Source organism: Lepidochelys olivacea (genome assembly GCF_965140295.1).
Source record: "Lepidochelys olivacea isolate rLepOli2 genome assembly, chromosome: 5".
Taxonomy (NCBI): domain Eukaryota; kingdom Metazoa; phylum Chordata; order Testudines; family Cheloniidae; genus Lepidochelys; species Lepidochelys olivacea.
In genome coordinates this window covers 99,912,851-99,939,855 of record NC_140415.1, presented here as the reverse complement: position 1 = coordinate 99,939,855, position 27,005 = coordinate 99,912,851, and the positions used below count along the sequence as shown (strand labels likewise).

Here is a 27,005-nt window from a genome sequence, read left to right as displayed (position 1 = left end):
GGTCTGATCCTCATCTTTTTGGAGTCAATGGCAGGTTTTTCCATTGGCTTTAAGACAGGACTTGTCTGTTAATTAGGAAGGAACATTTGCAGGGTGGACTGATATGATGGCTGCATATATTTTAAGCAAAATAATTTAACTTCATGTAAATATGTAATGCTATGCTGATTGAAATGAACTGCTGACAGTAGTATATTGTTTATGAAAGAAGGATTCCAAAGAGAATGTGTTGTAACTCTTCTACAATAGAAAGTCCATGTAAAAACATATCAATCCCTCCTTGCTCTTGGTCTCCAGGAGATTGAACAAGGCTTGCCTTTCTAGTTAATATAATTGGAAGAACCACCTTACAGCTTGTTACTTTTCATTCTCATCTCCTGAAGTGTGTATTATTAACACATAGATATTATTGTGATTAATGCCTTTGAGAGAACCTACTAAGTAGGTAGATAGATACTTTTCTAAGTTATTTGACTGGTGTGCCCCATGAACATTTGGGATTACTAAAATATTGTTTTATGTTTTTTTCCAGGTTCAGTTTTTCATTATAGGACGCTATAGGATGGTCAGAGTAGGAAAGATTCTACACACAGACCAAGTTTGAACTCCTTTGTGCGGTGTTTTATTGTAAATCCAAATACTAAATATAAAGCATGTCCGCTCAAACACAAATGCCAGAGGGCTTTCCCTTCAGCCACAACCTACGGTAAAGGTGTAAGTTGTCACTTGATTCAGAGAAGCCTGAAGCAAAAGAGCAAGGCCCTGGTCCAGCAAACACTTAAGCACATGTATAACTGTAAAATCAACGGGAATACTCACATGATTAAAGTTAAGCATATAAGCAAGCTTTGTAGGATTGGGGCCTAAGTATGGTTGACTTCCACCACAGTATAGGAACTCCCACCCCAATTCTTTTCTCAATTTCTTCTCTCTTCCTAGAGATTGTTTCCCCTGAGTCAAGACTCAGTCCTGCTCTCACATTACCCCACCAACTCCTCCCAGTGCATCTCCTCTTGTAGTATTGTTGAGGAAGTTCATTCATTCATTCCCCATAACTAGCCTGCCTGCACCTATGGTCCTTTCTCAAGCTAAGCCACAGAACAGACTGTGTAAACCCAAAACGCTCAATAGGATGTTTAAAAAGCAAAGGCATCAATCCTGAATGAGGTGTGCAGCACATGAAGCAATGATGCTCAACAGAGTCTGACTGGGGAGCCTGCTTCTGAGCCGTCTGGCCTACATGCAAGGCAAGACAGCAGCTCTGACTTACACTACTAGCATACAGTCCTGTAGGGATTTGACGCTACTGTAAGACTGGGCATAGCAGAGTTCTGCTGTGCCACTCATATGTCCCCCCCCCTTCCTTAAGCTAGGGGTTGGAGAGGGAGGAGTGGCTTATTCTGGAGGTGGTAGAGCTGCCTTCTTTCGGCTTCTTGCTGGGAGAGAGTTCCCCAACTCAGGGGGAATTCTTCACAGGCCTCTCTAGCTATTTCACATCCACTTTATGTCACACAAAGTAGATTTAGTGGACTCGACCTATTATTTTGTGGACCTTGCTTATAATTTAAGTTTTTAATGGATGTAATGCTCTATGTATTCTGCTACAGGATAATGACCAGGTATTGTGATAGAAAAGCGAGAGGGTGTGTAAGCTTCTGTGTCCTGCAACTTATTAACAATTTCTATTGAGATGGCCCTGAGTTATGTAGCTTGGATCTGGAGCGAGTTTTGAACATTCCTCAGTTTGGGGAAAGAGTAGAGGGGTTAGATTTATGTTTCTGGGTCAGAACAATTGGATAGAGTCTGGGTCCAGATCCAAACTTTTCCCGTGTTCAAGATAGCTGGGAATGGACTGGGACAGATCTGTGGTTCTGGTTCATAAAGTGTCTTTTATCTAAGATACTACAATAACTGGGGCTATATAAGATTCTAAGCACCTCAAATCTTTAATGTATTTATCCCCTGTGAGGAAGAAAATTACTGTCACGTCCATTTTACAGAGGGGAACTGAGGCACAGAAAAGCTAAGTGACTCATGCAAAGTCACAAAAGAAAGTCTGTGGCAGAGCTGACATGGAACCTGGGTCTTCCAGGTTCTGTGTTAGTCCCTAACCACTGGACTATCCTTCCTCTTTAATGTACTTTCATAAAAGTGTGTTGTTTGAGAATACAGTTCTCAGTCAGGAATGCGGATGGTTAAGGGGATATACGGTATGCTAGTCCTGTTCTTAGCTGGATTTACTTTCAAAGCTGAAATAAAACTAAAATATATTTCTATGCCAGTATAAAGCACATTTTAAACCTGGTTGCATCAGATGTGGTGCTGTGAGGATGCAGCATAGGTGGAAGAGAGTTGTTTCTTGAAATGAATTCACAACCATCACTCTCATTGTCTCTCTAAGAAAAACTTAACCAGAAAGAATTAAAGAGTTTTCATTGGCTCATATGAATTAGTTATTAATAGATTGACTGGATGTTGGCCTGAAATATTTACTGAGACCAATGCCTTAAGTCAATAGACATGATCTGTGATGGCGAACTCGAACTTAACTAAATTGCTCAGATACAGTGGTTATGAGGGCTACATAAACACTCATTTAAACAGAGAGAGGAGAGAGATCTGAGAACTATGTTGGGAATTTGCCAGGAACCTGAGGCTGCATAGAATTTACATAAAATGGAGTTGATTGCAGTTACCTTCATCTTTAATACAGAGAGAGTGAGTCTGTAAATTCTATGGGTGAAATTCTGGTCCCATTGAAGTAAATGGCAAAACTCCCATTCCAATTCACAGGTCCAGACATCCAGTGCTCTTGACCGCTCTTAAGTGGGCTACACCTCAGTGCTAAAGTTACAGGTTGCCTTAAAGAACTAATAGCCACATTGGGCCTCCAGGTTATATTTTGACCACCTGTGTTCTAGGGCTATGATTTGAAAAACTCAGATACAAGAAGAACGCATGGATTTGTTATTTTCTAGCTGAGCTGGTTAAATGTTTTATAGTTTCAAAATCTGGATGAAAATTTGTAGTAAAAAAATTTGAACATTTTCCAGCCCGCTGCAGTTTGTAGGCTGTGAAGAATAATTTAAAAAGTAGCCTCAAGCAGTTCCCTCACCAAGGAGAGGAAGAAAGTAGCAATGGTAACAGGAACACATTTAAAGATACATACTATATAGAACAGTTGTGGGCAAACTTTTTGTCCTGAGGGCCACATCTGGGTATGGAAATTGTATGGCAGGCCATGAATGCTCACGAAATTGGTGTTGGGGTGCAGGAGGTGGTGAGGGGTTTGGAGTGTAGGAGGGTGCTCTAGGCTGGGACTGCAGGGTTCAGAGGGGGCTCTGGCCTGGGGCAGGGAATTTGGGCATGGTGGGGAAGTGAGGGCTCCTGCTGTGGGTGCAGGCTCTGTGGTGGGGCTGGGGATGAGGACTTTGGGGTGCAGGAGGGTGCTCTGGGCTGGGACTGAGGGGTTCGGAGGGCGGGAGAAGGATCAGGGCAGGGGCACAGAGGGCTGGGGCCCAGGAGGAGGTCAGGGGTTCAGGCTCTGGCTTCCCCTTCTTACCTCAAGCAGATCCTGGAAGCAGCAGCATGTCTTGCCTCCAGCTCTGTGTGCTACCCCCTCCACTGGCACTGCCCCTGAAGCTCCCATTGGCCACAGTTCCTGGCCAATGGGAGCTGCGGGGGTGGCACTTGGGGCAGGGGCAGAATGCAGAGCCCCCTGGCTGCCCCTATACGTAGGAGCCAGAGAGGGACATACTGCTGCTTCCAGGAATTGCGTGGAGCTGCGGTATGAGCCTGTGGAGCGGTCCCCGACCCCGCTGCCCAGTGGGAGCTCAAGGGCCGGATTAAATTTGCTGGCAGGACGGATGTGGCCCGTGGACTGTAGTTTGCCCACCCCTGATATAGAATGAACCAAACCAAACCAAAAATCACCTTTCAGAAGTGACGCGGATTCTTTCATCATTGGAAGAATTAAATCTATCATCCTTTTCTCTAAAATATTCTTCTATGCACTGCTCCTCAAAGTCATGCACTTTTTTTAGTTCGTCTTCGGTTATGAACAGTTCTGTGGGAATTACAGGAGGAATGTGACACTGACAAAGCAGAAATTTATAAGAAACAAAATCCTGATTTTTATTATTGTAGACCGTTGGCGAAACTTTCAAAAGCAGTCTCCAAGGCTGTATCTACATCATACACTTGTATGAGAATCAGCAACTGAATTAGCGCACCAGCCATCAATCAGGCAGATAAATATTGTGCACACAAAACTATTGCTGTAAATTTTAGCAGTTGGATGAATATCACTTTGAAAATGTAGTCCTGTCTTTTTACAAAATCATTATTAGGGTTTAATGAACTAGTTAAAACAAAGAAATAAGGCCTGGACCTTAGCCAAATTTGAACCATTTTTTACTTGGGAAAAGTTTGGGTAAGTTCTCCTATTTCTAATATCTCCCAAACAAAGATCCTTAATTGTACTTAAATTCTTAGCATCTCTTCTGGGCCAGGTGCTGTTTTCAAAACTTTCAGGTCTCAGGGTTCCCTGTTGTCAAGTGGAGGGAAGAAGGGCATGTTTGTATATCGAGCAGTGGTAAGGGAGAGGGGAAAATTTAATACATTCTGCTGGCTTTCTCTAAGGGTGGGAGATGCACTGATAAAATTAAATAATTAATTTGTTAGTATTTGTGTGCATATGTAGTCGTTTCTCACTGAAAAGGTTATTGTAGAGCTGAATTCAGTTTACATGCCCTCCAAACTATAAGGACCACCAAATGAATTTGAAAGTCACGCTTTTTATCTACAGGTGTAAGCTGGTTGAACCTTACTTAGTCCATAGTCTCTCTCATCTTGGTCACTTTCATGTTTCCGCCATCTGCAGCAGAGGTGTTGGAAAATCATAGTCATGTGGCTGAAAACAATCAGAGGTGGTGGCAGGACTGGCCTTTCATGAAATGTCATGATTAATTGATACCTCTGAAATTTCCACACTTGGTTGGATATAGATTTGACTTCAAAAAATGTGTTGCTAAAAGAAGAGAGAGAGGGGAAAAAAGGACAATAAAGTGAGATTGAAACCATCTTTGGGTATTCCCCCACATGATAATACAGTACCTAGTTAGACAGATTTCACATAGTGTCAAAGCCCATCATAAAAAACAGAACAAGATTCACTGTTTTCACCTCAAGAAAGCATGACTGTACCAGCAGTTTCAAAGATATGCTGGTTATGAATGACAGAATATTAATACTTCACAGTTGGGCTCATGTAGTTAGGCTCATGAGGTGAGTAAGTGTTATTATCCACATTTTATGTATGGGTAAAATGAGGCAATGAAGGATTAAGTGAACATGTGCCATAGTTGAGATTAGAATGCAGAAATTCCTTGCTCTCTGTCCCAGTGGATCTCTGTAGGTTGGATACCACAAATTCTAAAGAACTATACAGCCACCACATACCCTGGGGACAGGGCTGGACCTACACCAAATGGCGCCCAAGGTGAGGAGTGTCTTTTGTAACTCCATTTGTTACACTTTTGAATATCTTATTTTTATTGCATTTGTAACCCATTTCATGATTTTGATGCATGATTTGCATGCATGATTTATCCCTGTCATATAAGAGGATAAATTTGCATGCTAGGATCTATAAATCTGTATTTTATTTCATGTCATCTATAAACCAATTAAAAAAATTCATTTCCTCTAAGCTTGTAGAAACTTTTTAATTTTAAGAATAACTGAAATGTACTAACATCAACACATGAAACATTTTACTTCAAACATTCTATTTTCTCTTTTGTCGCTAACAACAAAAACAGCCCCCCCCCCCCCCCAAGCCCAACACCCCAAGGCAGTCACCTGCCCCTAAATCCGGCCTTGCCTGGAGACAATCTACTCTGTCACTCCCACCTATAATAAAGCTCCCCTGAAACGGATTCCAAACCCCAGTTTACAGTACAGCAGTCTGCAAAGGCTGCCATGCTGGCCAAATCATCACTGTGACCCAAGGACCTCTGGATGGAGTACAGGGATCCCATGGGTTCATCAAAAGCATGTCATATAAGGCCTGGATCACACTGGTCAGCATAACCATTGCAAAATGTATGTATGGATGTTGTATAAGGAGTTGTGTGTATATACTTAAAATTATGTTCTTAAGGTCTGTGATTAAGGACTGGTCACCAGAAAGGTGATAAGCAGGTTTTCTTTCAGGTGGTAGTGAGTGCCTCACAACCTAGGGGGCCCCAGGGAAACGTCACAATCATAACTCCCTGAATCCACATGTATCAGTGTTCCACTCACTTAAAAACAGCAATGAGGAGGTTCACCAGAAGAATATTTGCAACCAAGAGGTAGCATGCCATGATGGCAGGAACGATCCATGCTCCTGTCTTGCAGGGGGGCAGCTGGATTATTTTGCCATCCTCTCTGGTTTCATTTTGGCCGCAGGGAGCTGGGAAGAAACAGTATAAACAAACGAATGAGAACGAAACCTAATTTTCAGCACTCCCTACAAAAGCATTTAAATATTTATGAAGAAGGTTTTTTCCCCCAAAAAAATCTTCCAAAGCACAGTGGGATGATGCTTCCCCAAGAGGTTTGATTATATACTTGCCTCATGCTGTGATCCAACACCTGTCAAATTCACTACAGATTATACAAGCTACTGCTCTTGATATTGAATGCTCTTCTGTTAGCAGCATCAAGATTTTCCCTGAGAAATTTCAGGAAGTCTATGTGGTTTGAGTGATTTTAGTTGCAGCTGCCTGTCCCTCATTGACCTTTCAAACTGCTTCTGAAATAGTGCTATGTACTGGTGGTAATTAGAGGTTTGCATGTGAACTGACTCAAATGCTTATTCCTACGAGCTAACATATATTTTTTATTTGGAATAAATAATTAGGGTTTTGCTAATTGATAGAAGGGACTGCAAATCAATACCACAAAGTAATATATGAAATTATTTGGCCATTGCTATACACAAGAATCTAAGAACCACCATGGTAGTGTTTGTAATGACCCTCTGCTATAAAGGACTTTTGACTGCCTGCCTAGAATAATGCATGAAACAATCAAGTATTTATTGTACCAGGTATAGGAACATGGAGGCAGTGGAGCTGCCCCCAATTTATTTTCTGAATGATTTAGATTCAAATACACTCTGTACTAGTTTTTTGGAAGTAGGGGGAGGAGGGATAAAATATTACTTTTTAAGTTCTCTGATAATGTTTTGGTCAGACTCCCATTTATAAATGTGAGTTCAGTTCATAACTCCGGTTGGCATTTTGGTCTCAAGCGATCTATGTACTCTTTCTAACCCATTGCAGCACCCTGACTTATTCAGATCAGCTTTTAATGATGACAGTGTCCCAAAATAAGTGTCCAACATATGATAGCAGCCACATTATTTTGATCCATTTAATACTGTAGTATTTGGTAAGGGTGCAGTTTGAAGATCAGCAGCAAGAGAAATGAAGTGCTGAGTAGCCTTTTGTGAAGATCAGGTTCCTTATTTTCATGACATGCCGGCTGTCTACCTACCAAGGTTGGCTTTGGCAGCCAGGTTTTTAAAGGTGCCTTAGCTGTCAGGGAAAAGGCATGTAATGTCAGAGCTCTTTCTTTGTTTTTGGTTCCTTGAGCAACTTAAAGTGGTGAGCCTTGTAACACGTGGTGGTTCCTGTTGCCTGACCCGTTTCATGCTGGCATGTAACTTTCCTATACCTTAAGATTCATCCTGAGTAAGCATCTTTTTGGGTTCTTCAAGGAAACCACTGAAGAAGTGACTTACATATACCCCTTCAAAGATACAATGGACATTATCGATAGCCTTCCATCATTCCCTCCATTAAGGTGGGATTTTTCAAAATCCCACCTCCCCAGAAGCAAACAGGATGTTAGGAATCATTAAAAAAAAGAGAGAGAATAAGACAGAGAATATCGTATTGCCCTTATATAAATCCATGGTATGCCCACATCTTGAATACTGCATACATATGTGGTCCCTTCATCTCAAAAAAGATATACTGGCATTAGAAAAGGGCAACTAAAATTATTAGGGGTTTGGAACGGGTCCCATATGAGGAGAGATTAAAGAGGCTAGGACTTTTCAGCTTGGAAAAGAGGAGACTAAGGGGGGATATGACAGAAGTATATAAAATCATGAGTGGTGTGGAGAAAGTGAATAAGGAAAAGTTTTTTACTTGTTCCCATAATATAAGAACTAGGGACCACCAAATGAAATTAATGGGTAGCAGGTTTAAAACAAATAAAAGGAAGTTCTTCACTCAGTGCACAGTCAACCTGTGGAACTCCTTGCCTGAGGAGGCTGTGAAGACTAAGACTATAACAGGGTTTAAAAGAGAACTGGATAAATTCATGGAGGTTAAGTCCATTAACGGCTATTAGCTGGGATGGGTAAGGAATGGTGTCCCCAGCCTGTTTGTCAGAGGGTGGAGATGGATGGCAGGAGAGAGATCACTTGATCATTACCTGTTAGGTTCACTCCCTCTGGAGCACCTGGCATTGGTCACTGTCGGTAGACAGGATACTGGGCTGGATGGACCTTTGGTCTGACCCAGTGTGGCCGTTCTTATGTTCTTAAAAGTACTCAGCATTGGCCTAACATTGCTCCTAGTGAAGTCAATGGAGTTTTAGCACTGACTTCAGTGGGAGCAGAGTTAGGCAAACATTGAGTGCTTCTGAAAATCCCCCCCTAAATCAACAAATCTGTGACATACAAATCTAGTTTGATTTCTTTTCAAAATGTTTACTCTGGGCCTGACCTAAAGCCCACTGGAGTCCATTGTGGATGATATTGGGGTGTTAGTCATGTGTATCAAGTAGCACTGAGGCATTGTTTTTTTGGGGCAGTATGTGAAGATTTTATACTATTAAATCTGTACTTGATGCAGTTGTATGGGAAAGGTCAATGTTTGACGTACTATCCCAGGGCAAAATATACAACCACCACCCACAGAAAAGGCATTACATTGCCAGAACAAGCAATACCTCATACACCAATAACACCCTTCTGTAAAGGCTGTGCTGTGCTTGGGGGCATGTGCATATGCTAATAATCATTATTAGTCTTCCCCCCCATAGAGAGGGGAAAAAACCTCTCTCTCTGGGATGAATTCAAAGAGAATAATTCTTCAAACAACATGCTATTTACAGATCTTTTCAATTAGCTGCTTATTGAATGTTTCCTTTAGCTTGTCAAACTGTAGTTTCATGTAGGCATCAAGGGCTCTGCCTTGAGACTTGTGGAGGATTTTCTGTGAAGTGCTGATTGATCTCAGCCTCCATTCAACAGCGGTTGAGGGCACTCAGCACTTATCAGGATCAGGAAATAAACAAAGTGCTTTTAAAATTCTGTTGGGCGAGGCCATGAATTGATTTATGTGCATGCATTGATTTCAAGCTACGATAGTCCGGCAGGATACAAAGCCTAATTCATAACTTGGCCCTATAAAGACTCCAGATCAGTAACAAAATAAACACCTATAATCAGTTGCTATAGCACATGAAGGATGCTGAGGAACAGCTGCGCAGGAAGAATAATCTTGCTCTATCACACTGACAGAAATGTCTCAAAAGCGTATTTTGTACCATACATCAGGGAAATCGAAAGCTTAGCCCAAACTCTGGCTAAATTTATCCTGTTTTTCTAATTACAAAAAAAAAATCAAAAAAAAATCCAGCTTTAATTATCTGAACAAAGAGGATTTCTCCAGCCTCCTTTAATATAGACTGCCTCTCTGAGGATTTAGAATGCCATTAATACAGCCCTGTCAGTTTATGCCGTAGAGTATGATGGACTATTAGACTTAGTATGACAACAGCTCTCCAACCCCTTTCATGCCACAGGAATTACATACACATGGGTGTTTGGTTTTCCCCGTACAGGTTTCCAAAGGCTTCGTGCCTATGCCTGTTGTGTTGGAGTCAGCTGCCTTTACGTGACAACTCAATATTAATTTTGTGTGGCACTCCATGGGCAGCTAACCTGCTATAATCAACCATACCTCTCAACCTTCAGATCTGCCTGAAACAATTAAATTGTGTGACGAATGACCCAAATATGGAACACCTGTGTTTTGTTGCACATCACACCAGTACTGACTGTTTACGATGGTTTAAACTATACAATAGGATTATTTTCGTTTCTTTTTAAACAAATGGATTTTATTTAGTAGAATTTCTGTTTTTCTTGTTTGCTTCCTATATACAACCATAAGAACCATGCAGATCACCAGCGTAGCTCTCTACCACTTGAACAAGATGCGTCACCGTCCATGTGGGCCAGCTTTGGGGGCAAAGTGACACACAACTATTTGCAAGTCAACAGTAGGATGGTGGGGAATCAGAATTAATTGATTCTGTTCTTGCCCCTGGGAGAGAAGCATGGTTTAGTGGTTGAAGATAGGTTAGCCAAGTACATAGATTTGGTATGTTCATTCTGAAAGGCAACACAGCTTAGCCTTGGGTCGATTGTCGTATATACCTGAGTTTTATTCCTAGTTCTACTGGGTGTGATCTTGTCCAAATCTCAGTTAACTTATTCATGAGATGGGGAGAATAATACTTGTCTCCCTCTAGGTAGGCTAAGGGAGAGATCTGAGGACATGCTCAATAATAATGGCTATGAAGTGCATAGCAATATGAACAGCAGGCAGTGCAAGAGGTAACCTTAGAACTCATGGTCTCCTAGCTCCCAGTCCAGGGCAGCCTCCCCTAAGCCAAAGGTCATTTTTCCTGTCTCTGATGTATGGACCATCACCTGCTTTGGTGTTGCTATGGAAGAGGGTGTTTCGCTTGAAATGCACCACAAAATCTGCGCTCCTTGAGAAGTCTGTGATCATATACTTACAAATAGCAAGCAAAACACCCTGTGCTTCAATCTGAAATGTCCAATCTATGTGACACAGGTGTCTACAGCAATACAATGAGATGTGCAGGTCCAGTGTGAGCATATGCTACAGAAACACACCCTAGGGATAGTGAGAAGCATCGAGGCACAGGTGGAATGATTCCAGTACCACAGAAGTCTCTCATGCTGTGAAACACAGTAATCTGTGACTAGGTGCGCTACACTGCATGACTGTGTTTAAAAGAGATTATATTAAAATAAAATTAACACAATTAGCATTCTCTTTAGAGAATAAATATACATGCTCATACGGGCATAAGAAAACAAAGTTCTATTCAGCCATTTAAAAATAGAGTTTGATAAATGCATTTATGTTGTATAATTTAAGGCAGAATTAGATCATGATGACAAACATTTTCAAAACAGAGTTGCAATGTTTGTTTAAGATTGTGTGCTTATGTTTGTGCATGCTATGGCCCTGATTCAGCATAGTACTTAAGCATGTTAAGTGTTTTGCTGATTCAAGGCCTTTTACTACAACTGCATGTGTATACTAGGTGACTGCACATACACATGACTAGTTAGATACCTAAGTACAAATTAAATGAAGGTAGGACATTGAGCATAGATCTCAGAGCTATGATTTTAACATTTTGGCTCTTCAGGGCCCAGCTCTAATTTCAGTTACACATGTGCAACTTCACTAAATTTTAGGACACTGGATCCTGACATCAGTAGAAACAGTTATTTTTTGCATCCTTTGTTTCTTCTTTCATAATCCCCTCCTATGCTTATTTTCCCTTTCCATGTTCACTTTTGCAGCTTCCTGTACAAGCCTTTCCTCTTAGCTCCCCAGCCCTTCCTCTTTCCTGGCCAGCTCATCACATGAGAGCAAACAGCTGTAACCCACATCTCTGAGTGTTTCAGGCCTAAAGCATCTGCAGAATTTAGGCCTAGGGCTATGTTTACTCCAAGGTCCATTTCTCTAATATAATTACACCAGACATGACATGGGCATTACTAATTTTTAATGTGCATTCGGCAGAGGGCTTGTGAAAGGACAGTTGCAAATCTCCTCCCCCATCTGCCATCCCAAAAGAGAGAGGGAAGGGTACTACTTAGTAGCAACAACAATTTCTGTATAAAAGCTTTTCTTTTAAAAATGGATAAAGTCTCTACAATTCAAGGTATGTTAGAAAGATCTTCTTAATGGGCACCTATAGTCATGTTTCTCAAGATGAAGACAAAAATATGAATATTAAGTAATGAATAATATTTTTTGTGAATCTCCAGAAATCTGAAATGTACTTATATCCTCATCCTTATGAATAACTAGGTGTTTTTCCCATCTTAATAATACTTCAAATTCCACAGAGCTTTCCATCAAGGATCTTCAAGCACTTTATAACCATTAATTAATTAATTAATTAAACACTAAACAACTTTGTCAGCTAGGTATTTATTATCCTCATTCACCAAATGGAGAAACTGAAGCATAGAGAGGATAAGGCTGCACAGTGATTCAGAGGCAGAGAAAGCACTAAAATCTGTGAGTCCTGATTATCACATCTTTGCTTTAGTCACTAGGGAAAAAAACCTGTCAGGGAACTGCAACAATACCTCATTATTTTAAATGATTGTTTTAGCATTAATAGATAGTATTGTTCTGATATAGAATCATAGAAATGTAGGGCTGGAAGGGACATTGTCCAGCACCCTGAGATATGGCAGGACCAAGTAAACCATGTTCTTGTATTTTACTTTTTGTCCTGGGTTGTGCTAAAACATTTCCTCCAAATATCTGTTGTGCCTTGCAATGTTGGTGCTCTAGTCACATTTTATACGAAAAGTCTATTTATTCTACACTTGCTCCCTCTTATTCTAGTTCCTTCCTTCTCCATATATTAAAAACAATAAACATATTTGCAACAAGAGAAGCAAAAACCCCACAGAAGGGTACATAGGCCTTGTAGGAATATCACTCAGTAGGTCTGTCTAGCATATTAACAAAATCTGTCAGTGATGCAGAGTTAATGTACAGTATAGTCACAGAAGAGCAAAGGTGCATTTCATTCCATCTTGTACAAAATTGCTGTTAGTTCTAATTCTGGAATAAGGGTGATGGCCCCGTATGAGAAAGTTCCATAGAAATGTACGAAGGCTGAAACTTAAAAGGTTCTACAGAAATATAATAAGGCTCAATGCAAATTATTATAAAAATCTACAGGCCTTGAATTCTCATTCATATTGGGCACCTTTATTCTGCTCTGGCAGTGTTAAATGGCTTTCAAGTGGATGTAGATGCAATTTTTACTCACTTTAAGGCCCCGCTTGGCAACCAGAATGGTGTAAAGTGTCAGTGTGAACTGGGTCCATAGAATTTAACAGAAAAATATACCCTTTCTATAATTTGTTTTAACCATCCTATAGAATTCTATATTCTTCTAGTCATCTTGCTCCCATAAGAACAATAGTGTAGCAGCTGACATTCCTGAACAGTGAGAATGCCTTTCCCCAATTAGACTAAGTCCTTGCTCACTCTCTTCCCACCTTGTTGCCATAGCCGTGGCAGACCACCATCCAATACCAATGCCCAATACCAGACTTCCTTTAACCCCTGGTTGGGAATTTGAGCTCAGAATTCTCCCTCTCCACTAGAGAATTCTATATAAAGGATATAATTTTTTGTTACATTCTCTAAGGTGATTCAAAAACCTGTAAAGACTTGTTAGGTATGACTCTCCTCGTGCATATACTGAAGTAACCCCACTCTAATTACTGGCATTACTCAAGTGTTAATGAGAGGAGAATCAGGTTCCATCACTGTCTATTACAATTCTATGGGATTTTTCCATAAGGGGATGTAGGGAGCAGAAAGAATCCAGATTGATTTTTAGTTCTCAGCTTGCTTTTGAAATGCTGTCAGTTGGAAAGAAAATCTTGTTTTGATCTATACACTAAGCAAATTTTACATAGAAGACAATGAGCCAACATACAGGGGTTGCCATTAACAAGTCAATATCTGTCAACAGCAATCACAGTGATTCCATATTCTAAGTCCAGGAAGAATGTTGTGTTGGATTTTAATGGTGACTGCTGTCCATCAAGATGTCATTTTACAGTTACTATCTGACCACATATAAGAGTACCTACCAAACTCACCCTTTCCTCTTTATAGAACAGGCACACTATAGACAACAGCATCACAAGCTTTCCTTTGATGTTGTCTCTACACCCCTCCCCCCACTTGTTTTTTTTCTGGAGGGATGGGCTCTAGGGGTGAGAAGACTATTCATTCTTTGTGGCAATTCAGTCTGTGGGTTCTCTGCTCAGATTTCCAATAAGGGTACCAATTAGTGCAAATTGCCGTGGTAGATTTTATGATGAGGACACTTGAAATGCACTGAAATGCACTGACTAATCAGCAGTTGATTGGGAGTCACTATCAATCAATGCCAGTCTGAGCTGGATTAGAAATGGCAACCTAAAAGTGAAATTCTATTACCAATTCCCTGTCTCATCCAGCCTGTCCTTCTGCAATAAACAAGATTGTGTCTATCTGAGAGAAACTGCTTTTTAGTTTCAATTTTAGCTTATCTTTTTATTTAACTTGTTTTAAAATTTGAATATGTTTTAAATATAATCTTAGAAGTTTTGCTCTATTTCTTTTCCTTTATGATTAGGGCCCTACCAAATTCACGGCCATGAAAAATGCATCACGGACCATGAAATCCGGTCTTTTATGTGCTTTTACCCTAGATTATACAGATTTCATGGGGGAGACCAGAGTTTCTCAGACTGGGGCTCCTGACCCAAAAGGAAGTTGCGGGAGGGGTCACAAGGCTATTGTTGGGGGTGGGGGGGTCGCAGTTTTGCCACCCTTACTGCTACACTGCCTTCAGAACTGGGTAGCTGGAGAGCAGCAGCTATTGGGCCGGCACCCAGCTCAGAAGGTGGTGCCCTGCCAGCAGCAGCGCAGAAATAAGGGTAGCAGTACCATACCAGGCCACCCTTACTTCTCTGCTGCTGCTGGCGGTGGCTCTGCCTTCAAAGCTGGGCTCCCGGCCACCAGCTGCTGCTCTCTAGCTGCTCAGCTCTGAAGGCAGTGCCGCCGCCAGCAGCAGCAGAGAAGTAAGGGTAGCAGCACCGCCACGCCCCTTACAATAATGTTGCAACCCCACCCCCTAACTTCTTTTTGGGTCAGGACCCTACCATTACAACACCATGAAATTTCAGATTTAAATAGCGGAAATTATGAAATTTATGATTTAAAAACTTCTATGACCATGAAATTGACCAAAATGGACTGTAAATTTAGTAGGGCCCCTATTTATGATTGATTGCTAGCCAATAATCTATATGAGTGTAGTATTTATATACTGCATATGTAATAGCGATTACCACTGGGTTATATATTAACTCCCAGAAGTGAGGATATAACTGTCCCCACTTTTGAGTAGCTAGTGAGATTCAGTGTCCACAGTGCATTGTTGAGCATCTATAAACATTTCAACTCAGAGAATTTTTTTTCACATGAAATGAATGCAGGCATTTATTGATATATATATAAACACATACAGTCCATGCAGTAAATTGGAAAAATATGACTACTTAGTGTTTTAAGTGTGTAGTATTTTGAGATAAAATTAAAAATAAGAGATCTACTGGATGGACAGGCTGCCAGTTGATGAGGTGGATCTGGCCAGCCTTACAACATGCTTCACAAATCCACAGAAAGAGATAAAAGAAAAATTTTTTTTTAGAGTAACATACACTTTTTGTACATTTCTCAAATAGACACAAGTAATCTTGAGAATGCAGCTCCATTGTGTAACATGTCAGAGATCAGCACTCTGGCAGAATCTGGAATTCATGGCCAAAATACAAATATTAAAAAAATATAAAAATAATCTGAGCAAGCCTTTCAATGTAATATGAAGAGGAAAGTAAAACCACAGGTTGTGAAATCTGATTACATTTTAGAGGTGGCACAACAGCTTTTAGGACAAGCTTCGAATCACATTTGAGAAAGTACAGTCACTCTAAATAGAATACAGTGGCTGATTTAGCTTAGAACAGTGTGGAGAATATATAGCAGTAAATTTCCAAACAGTGAAAAAAGAACAGTATAAAAAAAAAAAAACCACAATTGTGTGTCAGTTAATCAGTGCATTCTTCACTCTATTCCATGTATATATTTTGTGATGTACTGAAAAACACTGAAAGAGTGTGGCAGACTCTAATACCCTGCACAGTCTCAGTCTCTCTCTCAGAGAAAGAAGTAGGGGCTGCTCTTAGAGTTTCTAAGAAGGACCTCATCTGTCAAAACCCCTAATTTCCTCAGCAGAGGGACAAAACAACTCCTTTTATACCTGGTTGGAATTAAGATAATGCACCTGCCTTCATGACTCAGTAATTACCCTGCACTTTTATGCAAGGTTTAAGCACTGGACATCAGGATGATTCATTAGATTAGCCCTGGATCCCTATGCAAGGACAAAGAGTGTGCCAGCCTGTTACAGATACCCAACAGCCATACTCCACTCATGTTAAAATAATCTCTCTCCGATTGCAGGTTCTAAACTACAATCAGCACTTCATTAAAAAAAATCCTTTTATCCAGCCAGATTGCCGCACTTGTTGCACTATTCTAGTTTCTTAGTACAACATCAATAAATGGCCACTTGTAGTGGGACAGATAGAATTCCATTTGTAAAGGTGAGCCACAGTTTAAAAGGGATAATATCAGCCCCCAATTATTATACCGTTGGAACTAAAATGGATTTCTGGAGGAAAAAAAAGATGGAACCAAGTGGAAAGGTAAATACAGGGAGAAATTCTCTGGGTTTCAGGCTATTTATTTGCTTGAATGCCATGTTGCCTTTGAGAACATAATGGAGGGGTAGTCATAAAAGGAGACTATTTACATTTGGCATAGAGTTCCATGGACATGATGGAGAAGGAATGTAAATAGGGCTCTCTGAGTCATCTTTCATGGAGCACACAGTCTACATCTAAAGGGCATTAAAGGGGATGAATGGTGATGCAGATATGTTTATTATTTCCGGATCTAAACAATCTAGGGAAAGTCAAAACACCATTGTAAATTCTTCAATGTTGAATGAGCACAAGATATATCATGGAAGCACACTCCTTCCTTAAGGCTGTACCTAGTATTTAAATTGATATATTTATATAGATTCAATAGGCTCTCTCTACTATTAGTAGACATACTGTATTAATTTGTAAGTGCTTCCAAGACCTATGCACATTTAAGCAGAAAAGAAGGGGTTGAGCGTCTCTAGCATGTCAGTGTTTGTTAAAAAGATGGTTCTTAGCTTTTTCCATTCCTCACACTGCATCATTTCACATGATCACTTATCTCCTTTGCCATACTAAGCCTGGTGGCACCAGGAGGTTTAATTTAAATAGAAAACTGGCATTTTCCAGATTGCCAGCCAAAAAAATCCTTAGGAGAAAGTATCAGAAATGGTGGCTTCCATTCTATTTGCACTGAACTGAGAACATACTCACCTCTCAATAAATAAAATTTTAGTAATATATCCACCATCTACAAATGGTCACATCACATGATTTAACGTAAGGGTGATAGCGGTGAACAGGTCCCATTGAAAGCAAAACTCAATGGATCAAATCCTCAGCTAGTGTAAGTCAGTGTAACTCCATTCAGTTCAGTACAGCTATGCTGACTTTTACCAGCTGAAGAGCTCTCTCAGTATTTTCAGACTGGATTCTCAATACCAAGTTGAGCAAAACTGGTGCATTCATTCCAAAATCAAACCAATGGATGGAAAAGGAGTGGAGTGCTGTGACCTACATATACCAATGAACTCTTCATGGATACCTAGATTTTCTTCACCCCAACACCCTTAAGCATTTAAAAAGAATCAATCACTTATAAAAGTTGTGTGTGTGTGTGTGTGTGTGTGTGTGTGTGTGTGTGTATATATATATATATAAATAAAAGATAAAATTTAGCAGTACAGAAATTGGTACCCCGAAATTGGTATTAGCAGCTACTAGTAATAGCTTGTCTGTGAATATCTTCTTCAATGAACGAGTCCCCTGTCTCAAGCCATTTATTGAGAACATACAAATGATCTTGTAAGACATCATCTGATCAAAACTGGATACCTGACTTTGGAGTATGAGAATCATAAACACGCTTACGGTCTATCTGGTCTGCAAACACTTCCCCATAGATCATCCAATAGGGCATGTAAAAAATGTTCTTTGCCAGCTTCCATGAAGGCTCTTCATTGGGGAAAAGAATTGCCTGCCTTGCAACGCCAAAGCTCATCAGAACCACCAACATTATGATGACAAAATACATCATGTCTATCATCTAAAGGGCGCAGGAGGAAGAAACAGAGATAAAGGAAACAAATTAGAGAAAATTATTTGGGTATTATGTTTCAACCTTGATATATGAAAAAACTGTAAAGTTTAAGGATGCAATTTTGCACATATGGGCTGGAGTTTTCAAAGGTGGTGAGTGGGGACGTTGCGTGCTTGGTTTGGCCAAGTTCATTTTCAGTGGGATTTTCAAAGCTTGTTATGAGTGTGTTTGCAGGTTTGAAATTACAAGCTACTGTCTGGCTACATGGGCTGCCTGCAACTACTACAAGTTCACTGATGTCTGCTCAGCCCAGTTTGGGCCACACTTGCAAGATGAAGCACCACTCTTATGCTACAGGTGGCATCTACAAAAACGAGGGGCAGCCATGGGCACAGTCATCTATTTAGCTAGCAGCAGGCATTGTCCCAGGGGAAAGGAAGTGAGGCTGCAGCTACCGTAAGGATTCAACCTCTCTTGGTCACACAGGAGTAGTGAGCGGCAGAACAGCTCATTATTGCAACATAATGGACAGGCACAGTGGTGACCAATGAGATAGGAAGTCTGTGACACTGGAAGGACTAGAGCAGCATGTTTGGAGGTGACCAGCCGAGGTCAGAGGACTCAGGGGAGGGTGAATTTTCAAAAGATAACAGGCAAATATCCTAGGGGGCTCAGCCCTATACATCTCCCCTCTGCAGTGTCTCATTAGCATACGCAAATTGCTCAATACTACATGATTATAATATCTGTGCATTCAGGGAAATGCTTAGGAAAAAGGGATATCCTCAGTGCCCCAAAACCCACACATCAGGCCCAGGAGGTACTGGATAGGATCTTAGGCATGAGGTTGGGGACAGATGTTGCACTAGCAGTAGGGATGAGAACCCCAAGAAAGGATATTAAAGGAAGAGTAACCCTTGCGAATGCCTAGACTATCTATCATAGGTGTTATGTAAACTGAAAAAATAAATAAATATAATAAATTAACTAACAACATATTGTGGTATGAAAAATACGGGGAAACTGCTGCAGAGAGAAAACACATGGAGACCAAGCTGGAGCATGCCATCCCTTGTCCCCTCCAACTCAAGCACTGATTTCAGGCAGATGTACCAAAATGTCAGGGAAGTAACCAAATAACATTGACAATTATCTTTGATGTTACCATAAGAGAACCTTTTAACCTTCTGATATATTGTTTACCAGCAATCATGATGTTTGGGGCTCTTGTTGCTAGAAATAAGAGTTCAATTGTTTTTGTCTCATCCACAAGCAAGATGATATCTCATCTGTAGGCTCAGCCCTCTCAATCTGCGTGATCTAAAACTCAAAGAAGTTGATAGGAGTCTTTCTTTTACTGGGGATTGGATTAGGGTGTGTTTGCCTGATGTGCCAAATTACAATTGCTAGTTTAACTTGATTGTTCACTCATAGTAACTGTTTAATTGTCTAGCTGAAAAAGCTTAGTTAGCTGACAAAACGTGAATTGTTCCTGTATCAATATATTTATTTAATAGATTTATAAATATATAAAAGTTTAGCCCCACAGCAATTTCTAACTTGCTGAAAAATGAAATACAGTTTGGATGTTAGTGTGTGTATGGAAAAGTGTCTGATACACTTCTTAATCTCGTGACACCATGTCAGAGACATTTCATCCTACCTGCAAATGAAAAGTACATAATTATATCATAATATAAAAATCAAAGAGCTAGATTTTAATGTGCACATTCAGTCACTGAAATAAGAAGGTAATGGCAAATCCAGACATTTCAAAGGCACCATCCTCTTTGTTTTAATACCTCTAGTGCCCCCTTCCATTCCTGATTTAATTTCAGCATGCACAGATTTATGCACTGTTTTTAATGAATCTAGTGGCAACACATCACCATTTATCCTATGGCAGCACCTAAAGGCCCCAGTGGCGATCGGTGCCTTACTCTGATGCATTGAAATTAATGAAATACTTGAGGGAGTAAGGTCAAAGACTTGCCCCTTGTCTGAAGAGTCTAAAACCTTGCTTATGATTTAAAATTCCACATAAATATTAATAGGATGATGGTACAGCTTATACGACGTATAGGCCTTTTGGAAAATACAGTAGCTGTGATTAGGCTTGCTTGGTAGAGACATGTTTAATCATGTAGATCCTTCACATGCTTTGCTGTACTTCCCAAGCACATGAAATGAAAGAGGAGATTAGATAGAACCTAGAGAACGAAAATGAAATGTGATTTAAATAAAAATGTAGTCAGTGAACCAAATACAGCCTGGAGCAAGCAACTGCACGTAAGTATATGCGTGATATAAATGGGGCTGTCAGTTACACACTGGGTATAAGGTGGCCAGAAAATGGGTGAGAGTGGCAAATTTGTGCAACTCACACCAATTGGGCGTTCATTGTATGGGCAAAATGGTCAAAAATGCTGAGTGCATGGAAACAGGGATAAAGTATAAAAATCAAATAGCAGAAGGGCATAAGATAAACCAGTCCCCCGACTTTAACTTAATGCCTTCCCCAGTGCTCCAAGGGCTAAGTGGGCACAACTCCCAATGCCTGCAATGGGTGTCGAATCCATTTATGGCAGGGATGAATTTGGCCTCACAGAATACCAAAGCAGTGGGAGGTTACACTCCTTGTGCACATGCAGGGATATCACAGAGGTGCAAATTACATTATTTTGCTACATACACCCATTTGCAGGCCCTGCTACCCCCAAGGTGCAACATACGTCACCATTCATGTCACTGCTGAATTGGACTCAGTGACCTTAATGTCAATTCATCATAATGCTGACTGCCACTGCCTCAGCTAGTAGGGGTCTGGCAATTTGTCCAGTAGCAAATTGGTCTCCAAGCTGCCTTTGCTCAGCAGATGGGTAAAAAAATGTGGCTGTGTATGGTACCAGTGACAACCAGAGGAATACATGGCTGTTTTGACATTCTTTTGTAGTTTCATATGAGACAGGCAGTTTGAGCTGCAATGCCAATATAGATCATCACAAGGAGGGATTACAGTCTGGGACAAACTAGACTGAGGTGGGCAGGAGCTATTGCAATGGTTTCTGTCTGATCTTTTCCTCTCTCCTCTCTGTCTGGAAGCCTGTTTTCTCCTTTCAGTAATCTGCAGAAGCAGTTACTGATATCTTGAGCGTTTTCTATTTCGACTTTGCAGTTCTGGGAGGTCTCTCCATTCACTGTCCTGTAATCACGGTTCCCTTGGCTCCCTTGAAGGATTCCATAGACTCGCTAAGGCCTTTCTGCAGGAAAAACTACTTTTCAACAGTTTCTGTTATGGTCTCTCTTTTTTCCTTAAAATGGGCCTTTCCCTTTGATTCTTTGCTATCAGTTCAGACCCTAACAAGCTAACACACTAACGAGAGGGTGAATTGGTTATTTTGGTGACTCTGGGAGGAAGAGCGCCAGTATTTTGCACTGGTGTATCCTAAGTCTAGGGGTCTCTGGCACTCATTGCCTTGAAGTACAGGGTTCTACGTGCTTCCCCTAATCTAAGGCCCAGGAGTGAGTCTCACTCTTAGCTGCACAGAGGAGAGGGCAGGTATTGTCCCCGTCGGTACAAGGAGAGATGGACGTTATACTGTAGTTTACAGACGGGGTCTGCTGCTGAAAGTATAAAGTGTTCTCCATGGCAGATTCAATAGGCAAAAGACTACTTCTGAACCATAATGTGGATGTTATTAGGGTTACTGAGTATTGCCCTCATATTAATCAGGCAATATTAATATTTGTGTTATTTGGTAAATTTAATATTCAATTGACCCATCTCTGCTATGTGTAAGTGATATTTTAATATTGATTTTTAAACATATAGTCTAAACATTTGAAACACATAATGGGGCCTAATTTTGAAAAATGGAAACCAGAGGTCTACACAAAACATGAGCATGTAAATCAGATATATGTGCACTTAAGAGGCTAGTTAGTCACATACATACTCATACAGTACGAATGGGCATTTACGTGCAGTTATTTTACTTGGACACCTACTGAAGGTGCCTTTTAGTATGTGGACTTGACCTTCTTCTATCTTTTGAGAATCTGGCTTTAGATGCAAAAAATCCAACATTAATGCAATGTTACAGCTGAAACTTTAAACCAAGAAAAAGGAGGAAATTCAAAGCTGTGGATCTCACAGCATTTCTAACTCAGTACACTTGACTATGTGTTGTATTAGATATAACTTGTTAACATTAATATGTACATGCAATGTGACTGCATTACAGATGCTCGGGTTGCCAGGTGTCCAGTTTTCAACCAAACACCTGGTCAAAAAGGGACCCTCCCCAGCCCGGTGAAAATGAGCGAGTGAGTGAGGGTGGGAGTGAGCGAGTGATGGAGGGAGGGAGTGGGGTCGGGCCTTGCAGAAGGGGCGGGGCAAGGGTGTTCGGTTTTGTTCGGTCAGAAAGTTGGCAACCCTACTCCTGTGGTCACATGAATGGATTTTCAGCTCTCACAGAGAGGGTTCCTTTTGGTGCTTCCCCAGAGATAAAACGTGACATGACCCTGACAAAGCTCTTCAGCAGCAACTGGGGACATCACTCGGAAGGAACAGAAGAAAATCAAGGCAACACAAATGTGAGGCCTAAGATGGGGAAGATAGGAAGTGATCCTAGTAGAAGAAAGTGAGAGGTAGTATGGCAGAGGTGCAGTTGGGCAAGAACTAAGGAGGCCTTTAGTCAGCAGGATGCCCATGGGATGGGAGACAAAAGGAAATGAAGCTATGGGGCAGCAAGCTATAGCAAGACCACTATTATAATAAATATTAACAATATATGAACACACCACCCTTATTATAGCATCCTTCTTGTAAGGATCTGAAAGCATTTCCAAAAAATATTAGTTAATTAAATAGACCTCAAAGCATGTCTTCAAGGTAGGTGAGAATTATTATCCCTCACTTTATACATGGGTAAACTGAGGCACAGAAACTAGTGAGAGAACTTTGCTGTTGAAAAGGTGTTTCTGAGGTTGCCAAGCAAAATATAAGACTCCCATATAAAAATCTGTAGAAGCCTGGAGAAGAGCTTGATGCTCATCTCTTATATAGGAGGCCAATCTGGAGGATGTGGGTTTGCCATGATGCTGACATTAGATAAAGGCACTGATTGCTAGGATTACAGGAAAATACTAGTGATTTGTAGTGATTTAATTCTGCCAACCCAAACAAATAAAATCAAGCAAATGCTAAGAAAGTATGGAAAGAATGAGGAAACTTCTCTTACCATTTTCCCAATCATCATAACATATGGTCCCAAATACTTGTTCACGCCGAAGATGTCTAACAAACGTATATACCAGTAAATTATGTTAACACAGTATATGACTCGCCCATCACTCCTGAATGGCTGATCCTGCAGACGAAGTATCATTCCGACAGAGAACAGGAGAATGGCTATGAGGTCTGTAACATTCCAGTACTCTTGGAGCCACACTTTTACCTTCTGTAACAGCTTCCCAGGCTCTGACATCAATATCTGAAGGGCATGAAAGAGGGATAGAAGGGGATCTATGTTATCTTTACTTTAGGCCCTACAGAAAACACATGGCAAACATTCATATTTTATAAAGGCCAAAAGCAAATCTGATGAAGTCCCTGCTACGACATCCTTCATGAATACCGCACATGCTTCTGACCCATCTTTAGATACCCTGTGGTCTAGCCAATCAAACTCCATCTGAGATATATTCACAATGTGCTATTTTAAAAAAAAATAATCAAGAGTTATTCATTTGTAAAACAAAATCAAACACATCTTTCTAAAATCCCCTATAAGTGTCAAAAAAAAAAATTCACTGTTCACTTTCTATTTCCCAAACTGAATGATCCAATTTTGAACTAAAGGGCAAAGGAAGAGAGGTAGAAAGGTGTTTAATAACAAAATTCTCATTTAAAGAAACTACAGAAAAGTGTTCCCAAACTACACATAAAAGAGCCAGGGGTCTTTAATGACCATAAGGGCTGTGGTTGTATATTTCATCCAAAACACTGATGTTACTACTTGAACATAGCTTTGGGAGACTGAGTTCCACAGTTGGGAAAATAATGCCTAAAAATAACTTATTCTGTGAATTTAGCTTCTTTTCTGTTTGCAAAATCATCTGTGAGGAGTTTACAATTTCTCTGAATTTGTTTGTCATTTGAAACTATTCAACAAACAATTTCCATTAATAATTACTTGCCTTTAGCTTGTTTGCAAGTAGTTTGTTTTGAGTATTCTACATTTGGAATTTGAGTATGTTTGAGCACAGTCATATGGTCTGTTTTTGTTCCCTGACCTGGTGAACACAATTCTTAGACAAATTGTAGTCTAGTTTTCTGTGAATAATCTCCAACCTCCACTTAGAACTCTTTTTCCATAAACATTCTAAAATGTTTGTGGAAAGTACACACACAGTTGAAGTGAATGATTATAAAAATGGAACAAATATTCACAGAAAATATTTAACAGCATTTGTTTTCATCCACTGAATTCTCTGCAACTTTTTATCTGTGCTGCAGAGCCCCCTTGTGGTTGATTGATGGGGTGCATGCCCACAAAATCACTGTCCTATTCCACCATGTTGTAACTCTATTCATTTGATTTAAAACTAAAGCCCAAATTTTTGGAACCTGCATTGTGCTTTTAAGTAACTGTTTTAGGATGAATTTTTCACTAGTCCTCAAAGGCACTTAAATAGGTTTGTTGGTAGAAAATGCAAACATGGATGGCAGAATCTGAGGACAAGATCAAATTCAGCCCGGGGGCACAAATGCAGTCAATGGGAGATATACCTGCTCCCATCAGGGCTGAATTTGGCCTGTGCTCTCACTGCAGAAATAAACCCTTATTCGGCCACGTGAAAAGGGCACAGCTGTAGCTGCAGGGGGACAGGGGACAGAAGAGGAAAAAACAATTCTGCTTCTCATATAACTATAGAATTTTGAATGCACTCATGAATGATGTTCATCTTTTTTCTCTAAATGCTTTCAAATCTTTTGGGAGACGCCTGTCATCAGTTAATGTAATTAGTGAACAAACATTTACATAAAGAAGGAGAACCCTCCCCCCTCACCCCCCCCGAAATGGGTCACAGTGTTTGGTTATGAGTCTGAATGGTCCCAGAGCTCAGGACGTTTGGATCCAGAGTCTTGGTTCAGCACATTATGGAGACATAGGACAGTTGCAAATATTGAATGCAGAGCCAAGGTTTCGGACAGTTTGGGGGTATTTAGATGTGGGGCTCTGGTTGGAATCCTCTCTCTAACCCCCTCCACACACACACCTAAAAGTAAACAAGCCCCACAATTATACTTCAGTGGCCATGCCTATGAGGAACATTGTGAAGAGCCCTAAGAAATCCCATGGAAAGTGGGACTATGTTTGAAGAAAACTCAGCCTCTGACAATTTCATTAGACTTTGTGTAGAAATCTGAACTTGGAAGTTCCAAGGGGTTGTACGAGTGTGTTGCTTTTAAAAGCAGTAAAATGGATAAATGTAGCAATAGAACTTTCAACATCCCTTCTGCTTTCCTGGAAAAAAAGAAACTTTGTGGTAAGTCTACCTAACAAAATACTCAGAGAAAAATAATTAAAACAAAAAAAATGTGAAAAGTATTTGTGTTTCTTTTCTGTTTCTGGCTCTTCCAGGATAGTGTTACCTCTCTCATCTTCTCTATTCCCAATGTGAAAATATAGGAGATAACTATCCATTCCTGTGTAGAAGGCCAACGATCCATCTTCACTAGCACAATGTAGTTGAACAGCATCAGGTACCCGATGTATGCCAACTGTAAGGAAACAAAGAATTTCTCGACATCAGTAACCATTAACTAATGTTTGTACAGCATAGTCAGATCCTCTGAAGTGGCTTTAGAACCCTAATTTCAGTTTGCAAAGATCTTCTATCTGTAAACAGAGAGGAGAACAGCAGCAGCAACTATGCAAATTGAATCTGCATACCAAGTGGAAGCTCTAAAATAAATGCTTGGGGGTCTCCTCTCCCTTGCTACTGCTGCTTCAGAAGTATAATCACTCCCATCATTGTTAACACAACCCACTTGGATCTTCACTATGCCAGATGGGATCAGTCATGGTTCTATATCCTCCATGAGGCCACTATCAAACCTAGACTTCCTAAATCACCTAGTATGGGCTGGAGTTGTATGCAACCTCTTTAGGGGAAAGATGTAACGTGAAGTGTTGAGTTTAAAGGAATATAATGAAATTGTGCCAGACAAGAATGGACTTTTTGGGGCAATAAATGTGAAGTAGATTTCCTGGAAAATGCCTAGGGAGAGGCTAATGCAAATTCCTCACCTCCAGTTATGCAAAAACCCAGCCTTTTGAAGCTACATTCTCCAGGAGAGGGTGACTGTCTGCTGGTTGCCTGTTTCCAGGATTTAGAGATCAAAGACTTGAACTGTTTAAAGAAACAGGCTGATCTATCCAGCTGGTGTTCTGGTTCTGAATCCGAGACAGTTAAGTGCTTATAATCAAAGGGAAAACCCAGTTGTGTGTTTTGGAGGAGTGACACCTATCGGAGACTAAGATTGGAGTTGGTGCAACCTCTAGTAAGCTTTTTTAGCATGTGCATAGGTTATTTTAATTTTTTAATGTCTTCTCTGTAGTGCTTTCACCTTAGGAATAAATGTGCTTGCTTATAAAGAGCTGTGTGGTAACTTATAACTGTGGGCAATACACTGAGCATAGCCTCTGGGGAGAAAGGAAAGCACAAACACTGGTTTCTTAGGTAGTCCGGGGATATCATAGT

General features: G+C 40.5%; 1 protein-coding gene across 2 annotated transcripts in view; it reads right to left on the bottom strand.

Moving 5' to 3' along the window:
* Positions 1–27,005, bottom strand: part of TRPM3 (transient receptor potential cation channel subfamily M member 3) — a 190,146-nt gene that overhangs the window by 9,696 nt on the left and 153,445 nt on the right. For both annotated transcript variants that reach the window (XM_084628736.1, XM_084628737.1), the window contains exons 18-23: positions 25,894–26,022; positions 23,477–23,728; positions 18,065–18,239; positions 6,307–6,457; positions 4,830–5,029; positions 3,934–4,066 (exon numbers count right to left, since the gene is read on the bottom strand). In XM_084628736.1, the coding sequence (XP_084484862.1) occupies positions 3,934–4,066; positions 4,830–5,029; positions 6,307–6,457; positions 18,065–18,239; positions 23,477–23,728; positions 25,894–26,022 (1,040 nt within the window). The remainder of the gene's footprint in view (positions 1–3,933; positions 4,067–4,829; positions 5,030–6,306; positions 6,458–18,064; positions 18,240–23,476; positions 23,729–25,893; positions 26,023–27,005) is intronic.